The following is a 20,768-nucleotide window of genomic DNA, read 5'->3' on the forward strand; positions in this document are numbered from 1 at the left end:
GAGGTTATCCATTTTGGTTGGAAGAATAGAAAAGCAAATTATTACCTAAATGGAGAGAAACTTCAGAGTGCTTTGGTGCAGACGATCTGGGTGTCCTCGTGCATGAATCGCAGAAAACTAGTATGCAGGTACAGCAGGTAATATGGAAGGTAAATGGAATTTTGGCATTTATTGTTAAAGGAATAGAGTATAAAAGTAGGAAAGTGTTACTGCAACTGTACAAGGCATTAGTGAGACTGCACCTGGAGTATTTGGTCCCATTATTTGAGGAGGGATGTAGTTGCATTGGAGGCAGTTCAGAGGAGGTTCACTAGATTGATTCCAGGGATGAGGGGTTTGTCTTATGAAGAGAGATTGAGCAGTTTAGGCCTTTACTCTCTAGAGTTTAGAAGAATGAGAGGAGATCTAATTGAGGTATATAAGATGATTAAGGGGATTGACAAAGTAGACGTAGAGAGGATGTTTCCTTTGGTGGAGCAATCTAGAACGAGAGGTCATAGCTTTCGGATAAGGGGTAGCAGATTTAAAATGGCGATGAGAAATTATTTCTCTCAAAGGGTCGTGAAGCTGTGAAATTCACTACCCCAGAGTGTGGTGGATGCTGGGGCATTGAGTAAATTTGAGGAGATAGACAGATTTTTAATTATTAATGGGTTGAAGGGTTATGGAGACCGGGCAGGAAAGTTGAGTTGAGGCAGAGATGAGATTAGCCATGATCGTATTGAATGGTGGAGCAGGCTCGAGGCGCTGAATTGCCTACTCCTGCTCCCAGTTCTTATGTTCTTAGCAGTAATTGTTCTCCAAGGAATGTCCTCTGGGAACTGAGTAGCCGTATCCATGATAGTGAGTACACATTGTTTTTGATAAAGGTCCTACACAGTCTACCAACACCCGACTAAATGGTTCCCCAAAAACTGGTATGGGAATTAGAGGTGCCGGTTTTATAGCAGGTTGCGGTTTTCCCACAATCTGGCACGTATGGCATGTTTCACAAAACTGCACCATGTCCTTGGAAAGACCTGGCCAGTTAAAAAAAAAAAATCAACTTGTACATGATTGGGTCTTCCGAATCCCCACATGTCCTGCTGTAAGAATTTCATAGAAATCATAGAATCATGAAAGTTTAAGGCACAGAAAGAGGACACTTGGCCCATCGTGTCTGTGCCAGCCAAAAAACGATCCACCTATTCTCATCCCACCTTCCAGCATTTGGTCTGTAGCCCTGCAGGTTACGGATTAAGGTGCTTATCCAGACTCCTTTTGAATGATTTGAGGGTCTCTGCCTCAACTACCCTTTCAGACAGTGAGTTCCAGACCCCCATCACCCTCTGGGTGAAAAAGATTTTCCTCATCTCCCCTCTAATCTTTCTACTAATCACTTTAAACCTCTGCCTCCTCGTCGCTGACCTCTCTGCTAAGGTGAATAGACCCTTCACCTCCACTCTATCCAGGCCCCTCAAAATTTTGTACATTTCAATCAGATCTCCCCTCAGCCTTCTCTGTTCCAAGGAAAACCCAGTATATCCAATCTTTTCCCATAGCTGTATTTTTCCAGTCAGAGCAACATCCTTGTAAATCTCCTCTGTACCCTTTCTAGTGCAAATACATCCTTTCTGTAATGAGGTGACCAGAACTACACACACTACTCAAGTTGTGGCCGAACCAATGAATGATACATTTCCAGCATAACCTTCCTGCTCTTTATATTCTATACCTTGGCTAATAAAGGAAAGGATTCCATATGTCGCCTTAACCACCTTATCTACCTGTCCTGCTGCCTTCAGGGATCTGTGGACATTCACTCCAAGGTCCCTCACTTCCTCTACATTTCTCAGTATTTTCCCATTAATCGTTTATTCCTTTGCCTGGTTTGACCTCCCCAATTGCATCACCTCACACTTCTCTGCATTGAATTCCATTTGCCACTTTTCTGCCTATCTGACCAAATCATCAATATCTTCCTGCAGCTATCCTTCTCGCTTTCTGCCACACAGCCAATCTTTGTGTCATCTGCAAGCATCTTGATCATGCCCCCTACATTTACGTCCAAATTGCTAACATGTACCACAAAAAGCAGGGGACCCAGTACTGAGCCCTGAGGAACGCCAATGGAAACAGCCCTCCAGTCGCTAAAACACCAGCAATTACCCTTTGTTTCCTGCCACTGAGCCAATTTTGTATCCACCTTGCTACATTTCCCTGGATCCCCCGGTTTTTTTTTTAACCAGTCTGCCATGTGGGACCTTGTCAAAAGCCGTGCTAAAATCCATGTAGACCACATCAACTGCACTACCCTCATCTATCTTGTTATCTCCTTTTCAAAAAATTCAGTTAAGTTGGTCAAACAAGATCTTCCCGTAACAAATCTATACTGAATATCCTTGATTAACCTGTGCCTTTCTAAGTGACAGTTTCTCCTGTCTCAGGATAGATTCCAATAATTTGCCCACGACTGAGGTTAGACTGATTGGCCTGACTGGTCTATCCTTCGCTTCCTTTTTAAACAGAGGTACAATGTTAGCAGTTCTCCAACCTTCCGGCACCACACCCGTATCCAGTGAGGACTGGAAAATTATGGTCAGACCCTCTGCTGTTTCCTCTCTCGCTGCTTTTAACAGCCTAGGGTACATTTCATCTGCCCCTGGTGATTTATCAACTTTCAAGGATGCTGATCCCATTAATACTTCCTCTCTCCCTATGTTTATCACATCCAATGCTTCACAATCTTCCTCAACTACGATATCTGCATCGTACCCTCTTTTGCGAAGACAGACGCAAAGTTTTCATTAAGAACCATACCAACATCTTCCGCCCCTACACGTAGGTTACCTTTTTGGCCTTTTATGGGCCCTACTCTCTCCTTAGTTATCCTCTTACTCTTAACGTATTGATACAACTTCTTTGGGTTCACCTTGATTTTGCTTGCCAATATTCTGTCATGCCCTCTCTTTGCTTTCCTAATTTCCTTTTTGATTTCACCCCTCCACTTTCTATATTCCTCTCAGCTTTCTGTGGTATTGAGTTCTCGGTGTTGGACATAGCTTTTCTTTTCTGCCTTATCTTACTTACCCAGTAAGCTCCTTGACACCGATGGGGCTCTAGATTTGGCTGCCTCACCCATTTGCTTTGCGGGAACATGTTTACTCTGAACCCCTTGAATCTCCCCTTTGAGTGCCTCCCATTGTTCTGACACTGATTTACCTTCAAGTAGCTGTTTCCAGTCCACTTTTGCTAAATCACTCCTCAGTTTAGTAAAATTGGCCTTGCCCCAATTGAGAATTCTCTGTCCTTTTCTATAATTATGTTACAACAGACTGAATTATGATCACTGCCACCAAAATGTTCTCCCACTGCCACTCCTTCCACCTGCCAATCTTCATTTCCTAAAACTAAGTCTAAAACTGCGCCCTCTCTTGGACTTGCTACATACTGGGCAAAAATGTTCTCCTGAATGCAGCTCAAGAATTCTGTTCCCTCAATTCCTTTCATACTAAAACTATCCCAGTTAATGTTGGGGTAGTTAAAATCCCCCACTATTACTGCCCTGTTGTTCTTGTACTTCTGAGATTTGCCTACATATCTGCTCTTCTATCTCCCTCTGGCAGTTTGGAGGTCTATAGTGCACTCAGCTGTGTGATTGCCCTTATTTTTGTTCCTTAGCTCAATCCATATGGCTTCACTTGATGAATCTTACAACATATTCCTCCTAACAGCTGTAATAGTTTCCTTGACCAATATTGCCACTTCCCCTCCTTTCTTATCCCCCTCCCCATTGTGTCTGAAAACCCTGTAACCAGGAGCATTGAGCTGCCATTCCTCTCCCTCCTTAAGCCATGTTTCTGTAATAGCTATGATATCATACTGCCACATGTCTATCTGTGTCCTCAGCTCATCTGCTTTATTTGCTATACTCCTTGCATTGAAATAGATAACCTTTGAGCACTGACAAACTCCTTCGCTTTTTTATTTTCTAACCTTTGTTTCCTCTGTCTTCCAGTCTCATCCATTAAGTTTCTGCCTTCTATTTTCATTTCTGATTCTGTCCCAACTGAGTCTACCCTCAGGTCCCCCATCCCCCTGCCAAACTAGTTTAAACCCTCCCCAACAGCACTAGCAAAACGACCCACAAGGAACTCAGTCCCGGCTCTGTTCAAGTGCAACCCGTCCAGCTTGTACAGGTCCCATCTCCCCAGAGCCAATCCCAATGTCCCAGGAATCTCAAGTCCTCCCTCCTGCAGCATCTTTCCAGCCACGCATTCATCTTTCTGTTCCTACACTCACTTGCTATGGACTATCCTTACTATTTCCCAGCAATACTTGGGAGGTAACACTAGCTGGTGAACAACCGTCCGCTCTTTATCCACATGTCTGTGAGTAGGTCTCCACTTCCTCATCAGAATGCTGTTTTTAATATAGTAGCCTTCTGCACATACGAACATATGAATTAGGAGCAGGAGTAGGCCGCTCTGCCCCTCGAGCCTGCTCTGCCATTCAACAAGCATCAGGGCTGATCTGATTGTAACCTCAACTCCACATTCCCGCCACCCCCCAATAACCTTTCACCCCCTTGCCCTTGCTTATCAAGAATCTATCTACCTCTGCCTTAAAAATATTCAAGACTCTGCTTCCACCGCCTTTTGAGGAAGCGATTTCTAAAGATTCATGACCCTCAGAAGAAATTTCTCCTCATCTGTCTTAAATGGGAGACCCCTTTGTTTAAGCAATGACCCCCTAGTTCTAGATTCTCCCACAAGAGGAAGCATCCTTTCCACATCCACCCTGTTAAGACCCATCAGAATCTTGTGTTTCAATCAAGTCACCTCTTATTCTTCTAAATTCTAGCGGATGCAAGCCTAGCTTGTCCAATCTTTCCTCATAAGACAATCTGCCAATTCCAGATATTAGTCTAGTAAACCTTTCCTGAACTGCTTTCAATGCGTTTACATCCTTTAAAAAGGAGACCAATACTGTACACAGTGCTCCAGATGTGGTTTCACCAATGCCCTGTGTAGCTGAAGCATAACCTCGCTACTTTTGTATTCAATTCCTGTCACAAACAATAACATTCTATTAGCTTTCCTAATTATTTGCTGTACCATCATACTAATCTTGTGATTCATGCACAAGGGCACCCAGATCCCTCTGCATCTGAGATCTGCAAACTCGCCATCTAGATAATATGCTCTTTTTATTCTTCCTGCCAAAATGGACAATTTCACATTTCCCACATTATACTCCATTTGCCAGATCTTTGCCCATGCACTTAACCTACTATATCCCTTTGTAGCCTCCTTATGTCCTCTTGCAAGTTACTTTCCTTCCTATTAGAAAAGTCACAGATTATAAACAAGTGAGGTGGGGGTTGCCCAACCCCCACCTCACTTGTTTATAATCTGTGACTTTTCTAATATTTGTCAGTTCCGAAGAAGGGTCACTGACCCGAAACGTTAACTCTGCTTCTCTTTCCACAGATGCTGCCAGACCTGCTGAGTGAATCCAGCATTTCTTGTTTTTGTTTCAGATTTCCAGCATCCGCAGTATTTTGCTTTTACTTTCCTTCCTATCTTTGTGTCATCAACAAATCAGTCCCTTCATCCAAGTCATTTATTTAAATTGTAAAAAGTTGAGGCCCCAGCACTGATCCCTATGGCACACTACTCATTTTGTCTTGCCAACCAGATTTATGCCTACTTACTCTCTCCTGTTAGCTAGCCAATCCTCTGTCCATGCCAAAATGTTACCCCCTATACCATGAGCCTTTATTTTCTGCAATAATCTTTGATGTGGCACCTTATCAAATGCCTTCTTGAAATCTAAGTACAGTACATTCACCGGTTCCCTTTTATCCACAGCACATGTTACTTCAAAGAACTCCAATAAATTGCTTACACATGTTTCCCTTTCACAAAACCTTGTTGACTCTGCCTGATTACCTTGAATTTTTCGAAGTGCCCTGCCATAATGTCTTCAATAGCTTCTAACATTTTCCAGATGATGGATGTTCAGCTAACTGGCTTGTAGTATCCTGCTTTCTGTCTTCCTACCTTTTTGAATAAAGGAGTTACATTGGTTATTTTCCAATCTAATGGAACCTTCCCTGAATCTAGGGAATTTTGGAAATTTAAAATCAACTATCAATCACTAGCCACTTTTAAGACCCTAGGATGAAGTCCATCAGGACCCGGGGACTTGCCAGCCTGCAGCTCCAACAATTTGCTTGTTATTTGCTACTTCCCCGGTGATTGTAATTTTCTTGAGTTCCTCCTTCCTTTCCATTTCCTGATTTACAGCTATTTCCGGAACTCCTTTTGCCTCAGCTTCAGTTAGAGCAGATTGTGCCACTTTTTTAAAATTCTGGATCGGCTTGCTGAGCCTTGTTCAGAGAAGACTTACTGAACATTTCCTTCGGATTATCCAAATCCCCAAAGAAAGTTTCAGATATTCTGCTATCTGTCTGTGGTGCCAACTTTACCTCTGACAGTGGAACTTGTTTAGCCATTGCTTGAGTTACCACACATGAAGGAAAAATTCCTGGAACCTTTTCCTGCAACTGTTTTGTCTCTCTAACTCCACTTGATTTTTTCTGTGACTACTGGAGAAGCTATTACCTTTGCTCTGGCCAAGTCATTCCCCAGGTCGACTCCAACTATAGGCAAACTATGGACAACTCCTGCAGTTACCGTTCCAAACGTTAGGTCACACTCTAGGTGTACCCGATAAAGGTACAGGTATATATTCCCCGCTGATACCATTCTCTAAAACCTTGGCATTCAATGCGTGCTCTGGTGGAAAAGTTATGCCTTTTCCCAGCAAAAGAGTTTGGGTGGCTCCTGTATCCCCAAGTATAAATATAGGTTTACCTGCCTCACTTGAGGGATAAGGAGTTACTTTTCCTTTTGACACTCTGGAATCTTACTCATGACCCTTACGTACTCTGGTTTTTGTATTTGACCTTACAGCTGCAGTCAGGGCTACAGCCTGATCTGTCGTACTCTCGGTCATGGCCCCTTTCTCTGCATTGACCTTGTGCACCCTAATAAGTCCCATCGGTTTACCCTGCAACTTCCAGTGATCTGCAAGGTGTCCCACCTTGTGATAATGGTAACACTTAGGCTTGTGGACCTCACTTTGACCCTTAGCATATTACTTTCTGGCCTAAGGAGGAGATCCCGGGGCTTTCCCAGCTGTCCCTTCTTGTCCCTGGCTACTTGCCTTCCTTTCATCCTCCATCTTCTATCCTTGTCGGGTTTGTGGGGGTGACGGACAAAGGGTTTGGGCTTATAAACAAGCTCATCAGTGATTCCCGCTGCCTGTCTGGCTGTTGAAACTTTGTGGTTCTCTACATGGGTTCTTACTAACTGAGGGAGTGAATTTTTAAATTCTTCCAGGAGAATTAGTTCCCTTTCGTTCCCGCATCCAACGATCAAAATTAATTTGCTTTACCCTCTCATTCTATATAAGTCTTCCCAGACTCTCTCCAGAGGTTCTGAAATTTCTGCCTGTATGCTTCAGGGACTAACTCATAAGCAGCGAGAATTGCCTTTTTTGCCATCTCATAATCTGCAGAAGCCTCCCCAGAAAGCATGGCATAAATTTCATGAGTTCTGCCCATCAACCTGCTTTGCATAAGCAGTGTTCTGCTTTCCTTCAGCCACTTCATCTGTCTGGTTATCTTTTGAAAAGAAATGAAAAATGCCTCCACGTCACTTTCCTCAAATTTCAGGAGGGCTTGTACAAATTTAAACAGCTCTCCACTGGGTCCTGGGCTGGAGCCAGATCTTTTCCCACCAAAGTTTTCAGTGGAGTCAAGACCACCCCTTTATCTTAGTTCCATCTTTTTTAATTCAAATTCCCTTCCTTATCTTTCACTTTCTCTTTGAAACTCAAGCTTAAGTTTTACCAATTCTATTCCTTTTTTCTTTTTCTTTGTCAAGTTCAAGCTGCCTCATCTGCAACTGGAGTTTAGCTAATTCAACTGTACTACCATATGGTTTGCCGCCTTCTAATTGCAAATGCTGTGCTATTACTGCAATTATGTTTGCTTTCATTGCTCCTAGTTTTAACTCTGACACCAACAATTCTGCCAAATCCTTTATAGCCTAGCCTTGGTTACGTTTCTCAAATCATTCAGGGGTATACCCTCCTTCCCCAGAAAGGTCGTAGCAACAAACAAACATTCCGGTAGTGTAAACTTTAATGCAGAAGAAACCTTTTTTTTTACTTTTCCTCTTTTCAATTATTTTTTTACCCCACTTACAATTGTATGTCAGCATTGTGTTATCCTGCACAGAGCCCCCAGTTATATGTTACGACTGAGGGGGGAGGAGTGCACTGTCTTTTCTAGTTCCACTTCTCCGCAGGTCACAACATATTTATAAATGTTTACTCAGTTACCAATATGATCAATCATAGTCTGTTTGTATCCCAGAATAAAATACACCAACCAGGTTTCTTTAATAAACAACAAAATCAGTTTATCATAAAACAAAACTTAACCAGTGACAAAGCAAAGTATTAGCACACAGAATGAAATATTGAAGTTCCCTTTTACCGTTGCCCCTCACACGCACGTGTGCGTACTGGTTAACCGTAAAAAATAGATATTTTCTTTAAAAGAGCTCTACAAAAAAAGGCAAAAATAATACTTAGTCCAAATACTTGTTAATTCTTGAAGGAAAAAGAAAAGATATAGAAAGATGTTTGGTGTCCCAAATATGCGTAGACAGCTGTCTCTGGGATCTTTCTAGAAAAGTTCTTTCAGGCGCCATTGAAGATCAGTTTGGTAGGTTTTCCAGGTGAAATGCAGCATTAGGGGTTTCTGGCAGACTTTTCAGGTGAAATGCAGCATCAGTTTCTCTATTTCTTACACTTGATTCTCAAGAAGTTTTCAAAGAGATGGAAGAGGATGACTGTTTTCTTGACTGGTTTTCTTCAACTGCCGTCAAAACAGTTCACACCCCAACACACTGTCCAAAGTGAAACCAAAAACAATATCTCAAGAGTCAAGCCTCCTGGACCCCTATAAATCTTGACCTGTCACTTCTCTGTAAACGTTTCCCACAAGTCAAAAAGCCCCTGCTGGGTATTTATCTGAAGGCAGGTGAATTCCAGTAAGAATTATTTACAAACCAAGTTCCCTTGGTGTCCTTTCAATGACCCCGGTGACAAAAGCATCCATGGGGTCCTTTTCAGTTTTACCAAATGAAAGTGTCCATAATTCTAAAATGATTTCTCGAAAAAAAACTTTACAAAAAGTATAGAAGCACCATTACAACACTCCAGATAGGGTCAAAGCAGTGTTTTATAATTGCTATAATAAACCTTGCACCTCTTTGTATTCCAGCCTCTTGAGATAAAGGCCAATGTTCCATTAACCTTTTTTTTTGTATCTGTCCACTAGCTTTGTGATTTCTGTACTTGGACCCTAAATTTCTGCTCCTCCACACTTCCTTGCTTCTCCCCATTCAGAAAATACTCTGATCTATTTTTCTTGAGTCTAAAATGAATGACCTCATACTTTTCCACATTGGGCAAAAGTAATTCATCGATTATATGATTGAACTCTATCTATTTGCAACTTCTTACTGCTCTCATTTACATTTTTTACTGTTTACTGTGTTAACTAACTTCATATTGTCAGAAAACTTGGATATGCGTGCTCTATTCCTTCATCCATGTTACTTAGATACTCCCTCATCTAGTTAATGCCTCAAAAAAAATCAACCAGGTTTGTTAGATATAACTTGCCCTTTACAAATCCATGGTGTCTGTCTCTCACCAGCTTATATTTGTCCAAATACTCATTCGCTCTGTCCTTAATAGATTCTAGTAACTTACCCACAATTGACGTTAGACTAATAGGCCTGTAATTTCCGAATTTATCTCCTCCCCTACTAAAAAAAAAAGAATGACATTGGAAGTTTTCCAATCCCAAGGGACAATTCTTGAATCAAAAGTTTTGAAAGATCATGACTGATGCAGTAACAATTTCTTCACCTGCCTTTAATACCCTGACGTGGAAAGCATGGTCCAGGAGATTTGTATATCTTTAATAAAAGCAAAATACTGCAGATGCTGGAAATCTGAAATAAAAACAAGAAATTCTGGAAATACTCAGCAGATCTGGCAGCATCTGTGGAGAGAAGCAGAGTTAATGTTTCACTCTTTTGATTCTTGTTCTGATGAAGGGTCACTGGCCTGAAACGTTAGCTCTGCTTCTCTCTCCACAGATGCTGCCAGACATGCTGAGTATTTCCAGCATTTCTTGTCTATCTTTAATCTCATCAGTTACTCCATTGCCAGTTTTTTTTTAAACTTGTGTTGAATAGTTAGTTCCCTTGATTTATTTTTATTTTTCCATAGACATCAGCATGCACATTACAATCTATACTGGCCATGGATATGTTCCAGGTGTATCTCTTTTAGATTTTGAATTTATTCTAAGGGGACCGTAAACTGACCGTAAAAATACCACTGATTCTTACCACTGGCTCATGATTAGTATGGCTTCCTGGTGACTGTCAGATTGGGAGTAGCAATAGGCTAGAGAACAGGCGGGAACTGGCCTCCTCGGCTAGTTATTAGGGAGATGACCATAAAAGCTGTTCAATTTGGCAGCTCAACTATACACCTGAATCTGAGCATCTCCAGTACTGTTAACTTCTAATTCTTGGATTGGCAAAGACCACATTTAGTCACCTTGTGTAAAATCAAGATTTAATATGTCTCTGTCTGAGCCTGTACCTCTCCCAGCATAGGAATTTGGTGATCTTATAAAACAGTAACACTGTCTTGAAAATTTCTCTCAAATTTTCTTCAGAACTTTGACATGTTCATCAGCCATTACAGTAATGTCAGCACACCTCCCTGTGTCCACGTGTACAAGCTGACTGGTCCCGAAGAAGACCACTTACACAAAAAGCCGGAATTCTGTGCCAGCATGATGGAAGCTGCGGGTGAGTGTCCTGATGGAATGTGCCATCGCATCGAAGGGTAAATACTGGTGTTTATTTTATGGGCTGAGGTGCAGCTAGCTCTCCAGTGTCTATTGATAAAGGCAGAGACCAGACAGTTCCGGTCTCTGCCTAGTCTCCGCAGCCATAATCGCAGCCAAGGTGGCAGCTGGAATGCTACAATTTGCTTCTTCATCCCTGGGCGAAGTAAAGTGGAGTGGGGGAGGTGGTGAAAGACAGTCTGGCTTCCTGCTTCAGCATGTGGATGAATATCCGATAAGGACCAGATTGGGCTGGCTGTCATGGTTTTCCCTGTTGAATAGCTCACTGTTCACTGTGCAAGCTCTCTCCCAATTTCCACTTCTGGGAAGTGTTGGAGATGGTCAAGTACCTGAGTATCTTCACCCCAGCAATAAATTAATGCGAGGAGAAAATTGGCAAAAAGTATTATAGTTGAATGATATTTTATTCTTGGAATCTGTAGTACAATGAGGAGCTTATTTTTAGGTATGTTTTCAGTCTTCAGAACTTGTTGGTTAACAGTAAAGTGGGCAGTTTTTAACCAGGTTTAAATTCTTGCTGCTGTACTCAGAGTAAAGAAGGCACAGCAAAACTGTATAAGTTTATGCACACCTCTACTGGTAGAAAATTAACACTGCAGTGATTTTTCTGAACATATTTACTGTGGAACAGTTCCTAATCATGCAAAGAAAAGCTCATAAGTGTGCAGCATGTACCTACCTGGAAACTACTGCAGGAAACTCAAAAACTGGGGTGTGCACTTTACCCCGTGTTCTGCATAGAAACGAACATTGTTCACTAATTTTGCAAATCAGGATGTCCTGCCTTTATTTTGTGTTGTGAACGTGCAGATGCCTATTTTATGTAAAGGACCCCCCTCTTAAATGGATGGATATGTGCCAGTTAAGAGAATATAAGGAAAAGATCTCCCAACAAATGTACAAAGGAAATATCTTTCCCCATAATTAGGTGCCCACCACTATCAGAGCCCTAAAATCAGTGGATTGGTTGCTATGTAGTAACTAACTTCCACTATTGATACTTTCTTGTTGCATACCCATCAAATGTTAACCTCACACACATCTGCTACAGTAGCTGATCTTTGAAGCTATGACTGGGATTCTGCAATGGCTCAGCTGTTAAGTCAGTGAATAGTTGAGGAAGCTCAAGAAGGTGAGGCAATCCCAGGTCTATGCTGAGTTACTTGAGCACCAGTAGGGCCACTTGGGTTAACCTTGGCGATCCTGATTAGAGCGGGGAAAGTCATCTACGTATTGTACTCCTGATTATGATCCAGCCAACTCCCCTTTGAATTGTAGATTTGAGTGTGTCAGTTGACGACAGAAATAGGCTTGGCTATTTATGGCCACTCCATTTTAACAGACTGCTGGTATTTACTGTTGAGGTCCACATGAAAATAGCCTCCGTAGTGATGTACCAGTGTGCAACTGGTACCGATGGAATTGTATCCCGGTAAGACTCAAAATCTTTAGGAAGATGAGGTGTTGGTTTAATAAGTAATGAGAGAAGTGTTTGCAACCATTTAGCAAAATTAACAAATTCTATGGCCTGTAACTGAGATTCAAAAGAAATAAAACTGAAAAACTGACATTCCTTGGCCAGCCGCTAGGTGGAGTTCCACCATAGAGTAAGGAGCCTGCGTCCTGTTATTCATACGAACATACGAATTAGGAGCAGGAGTAGGCCACCTGGCCCCTCGAACCTGCTCCGCCATTTAGTAAGTTCATGGCTGAACTGATTACTCCACATTTCCACTGACCCCTGATGACCTTTCTTACCCCCTTGCTTATCAAGAATCTATCTACCTCTGCCTTAAAAATATTCCAAGACTCTGCTTCTACTGACTTTTGAGGAAGAGAGTTCCAAAGACTCACCATCCTCCGAGAAAAAAATTCTCATCTGTCTGAAATGGCGACTTTTTTTTTAAACAATGACCCCTTATTTCTAGATTCTGCCACAAGGGGAAACATCCTTTCCACATTGACCCTGTCAAAACCCTTAGAATCTTTTACATTTCAATCAAGTCGCCTCTTACTCTTCCAAATTCGAGCGGATACAAGCCTAGCCTGTCCAATCTTCCCTCATAAGATAGCCCGCTCATTGGTCTAGTAAGCCTTCTCTGTACTGTCTCCAACGCATTTACATCCTTCCTTAAATAAGGAGATTAGTACTGTAAACAGTACTCCAGATGTGGTCTCACCAATGCCCTGTATAGCTGAAGCGTAACCTATTTTTGTATGCAATTCCCCTCGCGGTAAACGATAACATTCTATTAGCTTTCCTAATTACGTGCTGTACCTGCATACTAACCTTTTGCGATTCATGTACTAGGACACCCAGATCCCTCTGCGTCTCAGAGCTCTGCAATCTCTCACCATTTAGATAATATGCTTTTTTATTCTTCCTGTCAAAATGGACAAGTTCCCACTTTCCCACGTTATACTCCATTTGCCAGCTGTTTGCCCACTCAGCTTATCTATATCCCTTTGTAGCCCACTTATGTCCTCTTCGCAAGTTACTTTCCTATCTATCTTTGTGTCATCAGCAAATTTAGCAACCATACCTTCAGTCCCTTCATCTAAGTCATTTATATAAATTGTAAAAAGTTGAAGCCCTAGCACAGATCCCTATGGCACACCACTCATTACATCTTGCCAGCCAGAAAAAGACCCATTTATGCCTACTCTCTGTTTCCTGTTAGCTAACCGAACTTCTATCCATGCCAATATGTTACCCCATACACCATGAGCTTTTATTTTCTGCAATAATCTTTGATGTGGCACCTTATCAAATGCCTTCTGGAATGCTAAGTACAATACATCCACTGGTTCCCCTTCATCCACGGCACATGTAACTCCCTCAAAGAACGCCAATAAATTGGTTAAACATGATTTCCCTTTCACAAAACCATGTTTTGGTTTACTCATCATTGGGTGGTATGAATGATGATACTCATCATTGGGTGGATTAGATGGAAAACACTGGCAGCCAGGGCAGAGGTGCCTAAATTAAGGCTCGCCAGCCCTGACATTCTAGTCCTCAGCCCAAGTGACTCAGTCATATTTGTGTTCACTTATTACTGGTGTGCCCTGCTTGAATTTTGTGAGCCTGGGATTTTGTAAATGGTTCTTTTCAGCATTCTTGTCTCATTGGTGGATCAAGTGAAAATCGCATTAAAATCATATCCATATCAGATTAATTGGAATATTAAGCATTTCCTATGGCCTTAAAGCTCCATGGTATGCATAAATCTAATGTGGGCTGCTTCAAGTAGTCTAAATGGGAAGAGGGCAATCTTAAAATAAATGCTGATAGACTGAGTCTGGCTGGGCTCTTTTTCCTTCCACTCTGAAGACAATGACACTTGCTTGGGTGCAGTTCCACATGCCAGCTGCTCTATATACCTCACCCAACTGAAGATTCAACAGGTGTAAACTTAAACAATGAGTGTCAGCAGGCTATAGTGCTGAATCCAATGCTGTTTTTTGTGTTGTATCCACACGTTTATTGCCAGTGCAGGAGACTGGTTAATGAATAAATGCAAGGACCCTGGCTAATATTTTTCTTGTCTAGCCTAAGGGCGTTGAGAAGTTTGAGCCTAACTGTCCTGATGGCTGAGATCGGCTAATTCGACAGAGAATTGGGATCAGAATGGTCTTGTGGTCTGTTTTAGTGCTGGACTGTATGTGCCATCTACTAGGTTACTGGAGGAATTTCAGCTGAGCTTTGAACGGTGCTAATGCCATTCTTTACTATCTAAAACTGGACAAAACTGAGATAAATAGACCTGAATTCTGTCACTTTGTAGAGTAAGGTTTAACTTTTCTCCTTACATTGAACAGGTTGCCCCCCTGATTATGTGCCGCCTGAAATTTTCAACTTCCCTAGTAAATCTGGTTTCAAGCTGTACGGCATGCTATATAAACCTCACAACCTGCAACCAGCTCGCAAGCACCCCACCATCCTCTTTGTTTATGGAGGGCCACAGGTAAGGCTACCAGAAGATATCTTTTCTTGTCTATTTGGAACATGTGAGTCAGCTTTTCAAATAAACAGCAAGAAAATGTGTGTTTAAAAGTGCAAGAGGAACTTCTGAAGAAAATTGGAAACTAGCATTTTATATTGGTGAAATTAGCTTTAGGAACATTATCACTTTCTTTTCTGCTCTCTATTTTTGCCACAGCCAGAGTTTATCGTTTATGCCTAATTGCCTTTGAGAAGGTGGTGGTGAGCCACCACCTTGAGCCGCTGTAGGCTTTGGTGAATGTACTCCCATGGTATTGGTAGGTAAGGAATTCCAGGATTTGACCCAGCGATGATGACGGAACGGTGATGTATTTCCAAATTGGGTTGGTGTATGAATTCATTTTTTCATCTAAAACATGTTTACAGGGCACCTATTGCCTGTTGGTGACTAGTGATTGTTCTCTTGGCCATGAAGGCATGTTGGGGTCTCTTTGGAGTTGAGAGATTCCAAGATGACATACCTGGCAGTAGAGATTCATAACCAAACCAACCCTCTGATGTACTGGCTAATCTGAGAGCACAGTACTCCAGATTATCCAGAGTATGGCTCACTAAGGTTACTGAGTAGGTCTGTCACTGGGGGCTTATCTTTGCCACTTTCCTGGTCGAGAAACCAAGAGTATCTTTGCAAGTGCTGATTATGGTAGCTTTGAGGGTGAACCAGGCATTGTGGACATTCTGTGGCTCCTACTCGTTGAGCGTCGCCAGGTTGCTTGCAAGACGCTGCCTGAGTAGGTCTGTCTTTGCAGATTCCCAGATACCATCGACATTGATTTTCCTGTGGCAGTGCTTGTGCTGCCACTGCTTGTGCTGCCACTGCCGTTTTTGGACTGGGTTTATGGAGATTGTAGCTTGGATTAGGCGATGATCGGGCCAGCAGTCATCGGCTGCTATCGTGGCATGGGTGATGCGAATATCCTTGTGGTCCTTCGAGCTGCAGTACACTGACGACGCTTGAATACGTGCGCGCTCAGGCCAAGCTTCAAACCCTCGTTGATGCATTTACGGAGGCATATGGATGAATGGGTCTTAAGCTAAACATCCAGAGGACAAAAGTCCTCTACCAGCCTGCTCCCGCAGCGCAACACTGCCTCCCAACTATCAAGATCCACGGAGAACCACTGGACAATGTGGATCACTTCTCATACCTTTTGGAGCCTCCTCTCAGCACAGCCAGACGTAGACGATGAAACTGAGCATCACTTCCAATGTGTTTGCGCAGTCTTCGGTCGTCTGAGGAAAAGCGTGTTTGACGACAAAGACATCAACCCTGGCACCAAGCTCATGGTCTAGGGCCGCAGTATTACCTGCCCTCCTGTATGCGTCGGAAGCATGGATACTGTACAGCAGACATCTCAAAGCCCTGGAGAGATATCACCAGGGGTGCTTCTGCAAGATCCTGCAAATTCAGCGGCAGGACAGGCGCCCCAATATCTGTGTCCTCTCTCAGGCCAGCAACCCCAATATCAAGACACTGGGTCATGTCTAGTCAGTTAGGTTGGGCAGGCCACGTCGTCCGCATGCCTGACAGAAGACTCCCAAAACAAGCTCCATCACGGCAAGAGGTTACTAGGCACAGGAAATGCTTCTGAAAAACTGTGACATCTCCACTGATTCGTGGGAATCTCTTGCCCAAGACTGCCCAAAATGGAGACTAAGCATCCGTGAAGGTGCCAGCCAGTTCGAACAGCGGCGACATGCCCGGGCAGCGACCAAGTGCAAACAGTGGAAAGAGCTTTCGGAAATTCGAGCATCCCAATCACTCGCCTCACCACACAACACCTGCCCCAGCTGTGGTAGAGTGAGTGGATCTAGAATTGAACTATTCAGTCACCCAAGGACCCACAACCCTGGAGTGGAAGAAAGTCACCCCTGTTTGTAAGGGACTGCCTAATATAGAAGAGAAGGGAAGATCTTCTCACTTGGTAGCAGATAAACCTACAAACCAGTGCACTAATGGGCATTTTCAGGAAAACCCTATGTACCAAATGGGGCACATTGATTTCATCAGTTGGAAACTTGCATTAGACTTTTAATGGAAAAAATCCTACAAGTTAACTTTTTAAAAAAAAAAACTAGCAGCCAAGATGGCCACGGCAGTTTACATTTGAAACACCGAGTTTGGCCTGGAGAATAGTGTCAAACAGAAGCTCAGCCAGAACAATGGCTTGCCCTAAGTGATTGAATTACCTAGAATGGTGTTATTAGCACGGCCGTCAAGGCCATTACCACCCATCGACTTTGAAAGAGTCAAACCCCCCTCTCCAAGTGTGGTTGGATGCTCTGGGGCATGTAGCACTTTGAATTTCATTAGTAGATTCCAGAAAAAAACCTCATTAGAAACAAAGGGTATTGATAGATCCATGTGATTGACGGCTCATCTCTGAGGAAACTAAAGTTTTGTGACAGACAGCAGAACAGGCAGTAACTGAAAAGATTGCGACGAAGCAGGTGGCTGCTCCTGTGTCTCCCCCTCTCTTTTTCTCTCTCTCTCCCCAGAAAATATCAAGAGAAGAACAGACTGGGGGAACCCCCTCCAAACCTATAGACCGCTAGTGCCAGCAACCTGGGGAAGAGAATCAATAATCAATTCTGCCTTCAGAACCCCTGAGCAAAGCAAGCCAACCACAGTGCACTTGGGCCAGCGAGGACTTCAAGTCTAAGCTCCAATTGAAGATTACTGGACTTGCAGACTGTATTTAAATTCCATTTATTCTGGACTTTAATCCAACCACCAAATCTGTTTCCCTCTGTAATCTGTGTGTGTGTGTGTGTGTGTGTGTGTGTGTTTGACTCTCCTGTGAATCTGTGTGCAAATGTGTAGTGTATTTTTAGTATTTTACATCGGGTTAGAGTGTTAGGTGTAATAAACTTGCCTCTTTCTTATTTAAACTCAAGAAAACCCTGTCCGATTGATTCTTTGCAGTTACGTTACGGCAAGGGTGAAACACTTACTGAGGTGATGAGCATAACCATTGTTTTTTTAAAAAAAAGGAATAAACGCTGTTGTGGTCAAACCAGAGAAGAGGCGAGAGGGGAGTCTGAGACCCCCTTCCTCATCTGACCATAACAGAAATTTGGGGGCTATAGTCCAGGATTGTAACTCAATGCCAAAGGAGATATTGGAAGTGGGAAACCAAATTGATCCCGATCAAAGTTTCAAAAAAAACTTCAATATAGGTTTTCTTGTGGTTTTCATGCTAGAGTACTAACATGTCCAAATTTGACGACAGTACCTTCCCAAGTCAGGGTGAAGTAACTTGGGATAAGTTAAAGACCCTATCTATTGAAGAGTTGAGGAATGTAGGTGGGCAGTTTGGGATTACTTTCCATGCAAAAGCGAAGAAATCTGAAATCCTAAGACTTGTGGCCAACCATTTTACACTTTGAACCTGAAGAATCAGAAACGGGGTTAGAGTCAGACACAGACAGGGTAATGTTAGCAAAAATACAATTAGAACAGAGGAAACTTGAACTGTAAGAAAGGGAAAAATAATTTTCCAGAAGGAGAAAGAAGAAAGAGAGCTAAGGCGGCTTGAATCAATTAGGGGGCAACATCGTACCCCCAGTGAAAGCCTGGCGAGTGAGGAAGCTCTTAAAGTTCTCCCAGTTGATTCCTAAGTTCAGTGAGGGAGATGTGAAAGTCTTTTTTTTGTCACTTTTGAAAAGCTTGCAAGACTGTTGAAACGGCCGCGAGCTGGACCCTATTGTTACAAAGCAAGCATAGCAACAGGAAAAGCCAATGAGGTTTATTCACTGCCAGATGAAAGTTCATCGGATTATGAGTTGACTAAAAACACTATCATCGAGGAATATGATCTGGTACTGGAAGCGTACTACCAGAAATTCCGACCCTCCGGAAGCAACCTGATCAAACCTACCTCGAGTTTGAAAGAGTTAAGCAGCTGGCTTTTGGACAGTGGTTAAGGGCCCTTAAGGTACAGCCCACATATGAAAACCTCAGAAGTAATTTTTCTTGAATTTAAAAACTCGCTTCCCCTTTCTCGTTCTCCATCTAGAGGAACAAAAGGTTCAAAGAGCCAGGCAGACTGATGAATTTGCTCTCGTACATAAGTCATCCCCACAAACCCGAAAAGGATAAAAGGTGGGAGGGATAGGAGCCCAAGCAGCCCTGGGCGAGAAAGGAAAGCTGGACACACGGGGTCATCCTCAAGCCAAAAAAGATGGTGATGAGAACAGGAATGAGACCCAAAAACCTGTGTGTTTCCACTGTAACAAGGCAGGTCACCTCCGAGCTGACTGCTGGAAATTATGGGGAAAACCTGTAAGATTAATCATGGCACACCAGACCAGTGTAGGAGAAGCAACCCTGATGGAAAACACAGCAGAGCAGGCTGTGGCTGTAACTGCAGCAGCAGTAAGACCCAGGAAACATACTGCTGTGGGTGCGGGAAAAGTTAATAAAATCCCTGAAGTTTATCGGGATTTTGTATCCCAAGGGAAAGTAACTCATACCCTTCAGGGATGAAGGAGCCACCAGATTCCTTCTGCTGGGAAAAGGCATGACCTTTCCCTGTGAGAGTATTAGTGAATGATATCGGAGGGCGTGGTATGTCCGTACCTTTATATCGAGTGCACTTAGAGTGCAGCCTGGTTTCGGGACTGGTGACCGTGGGGATTGTCCCTAGTTTGCCTGTGGACAGGGTGGACCTCCTGAATAATGATCTGACGGTGGCGAAGGTGGTAGCTACCCCCATAGTGGTAGAGAGACCGAAGGAGGTCAGAGAAATAGGACAGTTGCAGGAGATGGTCCCCAGAATTTTCCCTGACTGTGTGGTGACTCGGTCCGTGGCCAAACCAGCTCCATCAGAGGAGGCTGCACTGGCACTACAGACAAATGACCTTATGGTCTGCTTATCTGAAACCTCCTTTGGGAAGTTAGAGGAACCAAGGAATAGGTTAAACAGATTTTCCCTAGTTGAGGTTCAGCAAGCCAACCCAGTATTCAAGTTGTTAGCACAGGCTTACCAAATTGAAACTGAAGTAGAGGAAGCCCCCTGAGTGCTACTATTTAAAGAATGAGGTGCTGATGAGGAAGTGGAGACCTACTCATAGACCTGTGGACAGGGGTTCACCAGATAGTGGTGTTGCCAAGGTACTGTAAAGAAATCTTAAGAATGGCCCACAAGCTTACAATGGCTGGACACGTCTGTGTACAAAAAAACCAAAGCCCACTGGCCAAAACTCCACAAAGATATGGTGGAGTTCTGTAAAATTTCCCACATGTGCCAGGTATTGGGGAAGCTCCAACCTGCAGTAAAATCTGCACCCCTAATTCCCATACCAGCTATTGGGGAACCCTCCAGCAGGTGGATTGTGTGGGACCTCTGTCGAAAACAAAAGGAAACTGATAAGCACAGGTCTGTGAGACAGTTAGGGAGGAAAGGGACGCAAAGGACAGTGAGGGCAGGTTAAAGGAGGGTCGGGAGGCTTCCCAAATGGAACCCCCTACTGTCCGGTTAGCCAACCCTGAAATGTTGGAAAAATTAGACCCCGCACGTTCCTACTTAAATGCAGGCTAAAGAAGAACTCTACCCAAGCTGCGAACAGCATTTATAGAAACCTGCAGTGACCAGGAAAATTCCAAAAAAGACAAACCAACAGTAAGGACGATGCCTCAACTAGTTGAAGTGCCACAGGGGAGTGCAGTGGGAGTTGGACAATTACCTGCGAGCAGGAATGTCCCAGCGGACATGGGGAATATTAGCAAAGCGACTCTCTCCACAG

At 43.2% G+C, this 20,768-nt stretch overlaps 1 protein-coding gene across 5 annotated transcripts in view; it reads left to right on the top strand.

Annotated features, from left to right (window-relative positions):
* The window catches only part of LOC137351772 (dipeptidyl peptidase 9-like), a 146,885-nt gene that overhangs the window by 108,078 nt on the left and 18,039 nt on the right, over nucleotides 1–20,768 (top strand). For 4 of the 5 annotated variants that reach the window (XM_068016580.1, XM_068016581.1, XM_068016582.1 and 1 more), the window contains 2 exons: nucleotides 10,820–10,955; nucleotides 14,837–14,982. In XM_068016580.1, coding sequence (XP_067872681.1) covers nucleotides 10,820–10,955; nucleotides 14,837–14,982 — 282 coding nt within the window. The remainder of the gene's footprint in view (nucleotides 1–10,819; nucleotides 10,956–14,836; nucleotides 14,983–20,768) is intronic. The other variant, XM_068016584.1, reaches the window with a different exon arrangement.

Source organism: Heterodontus francisci, chromosome 36, assembly GCF_036365525.1.
Source record: "Heterodontus francisci isolate sHetFra1 chromosome 36, sHetFra1.hap1, whole genome shotgun sequence".
In the NCBI taxonomy this organism is placed as follows: domain Eukaryota; kingdom Metazoa; phylum Chordata; class Chondrichthyes; order Heterodontiformes; family Heterodontidae; genus Heterodontus; species Heterodontus francisci.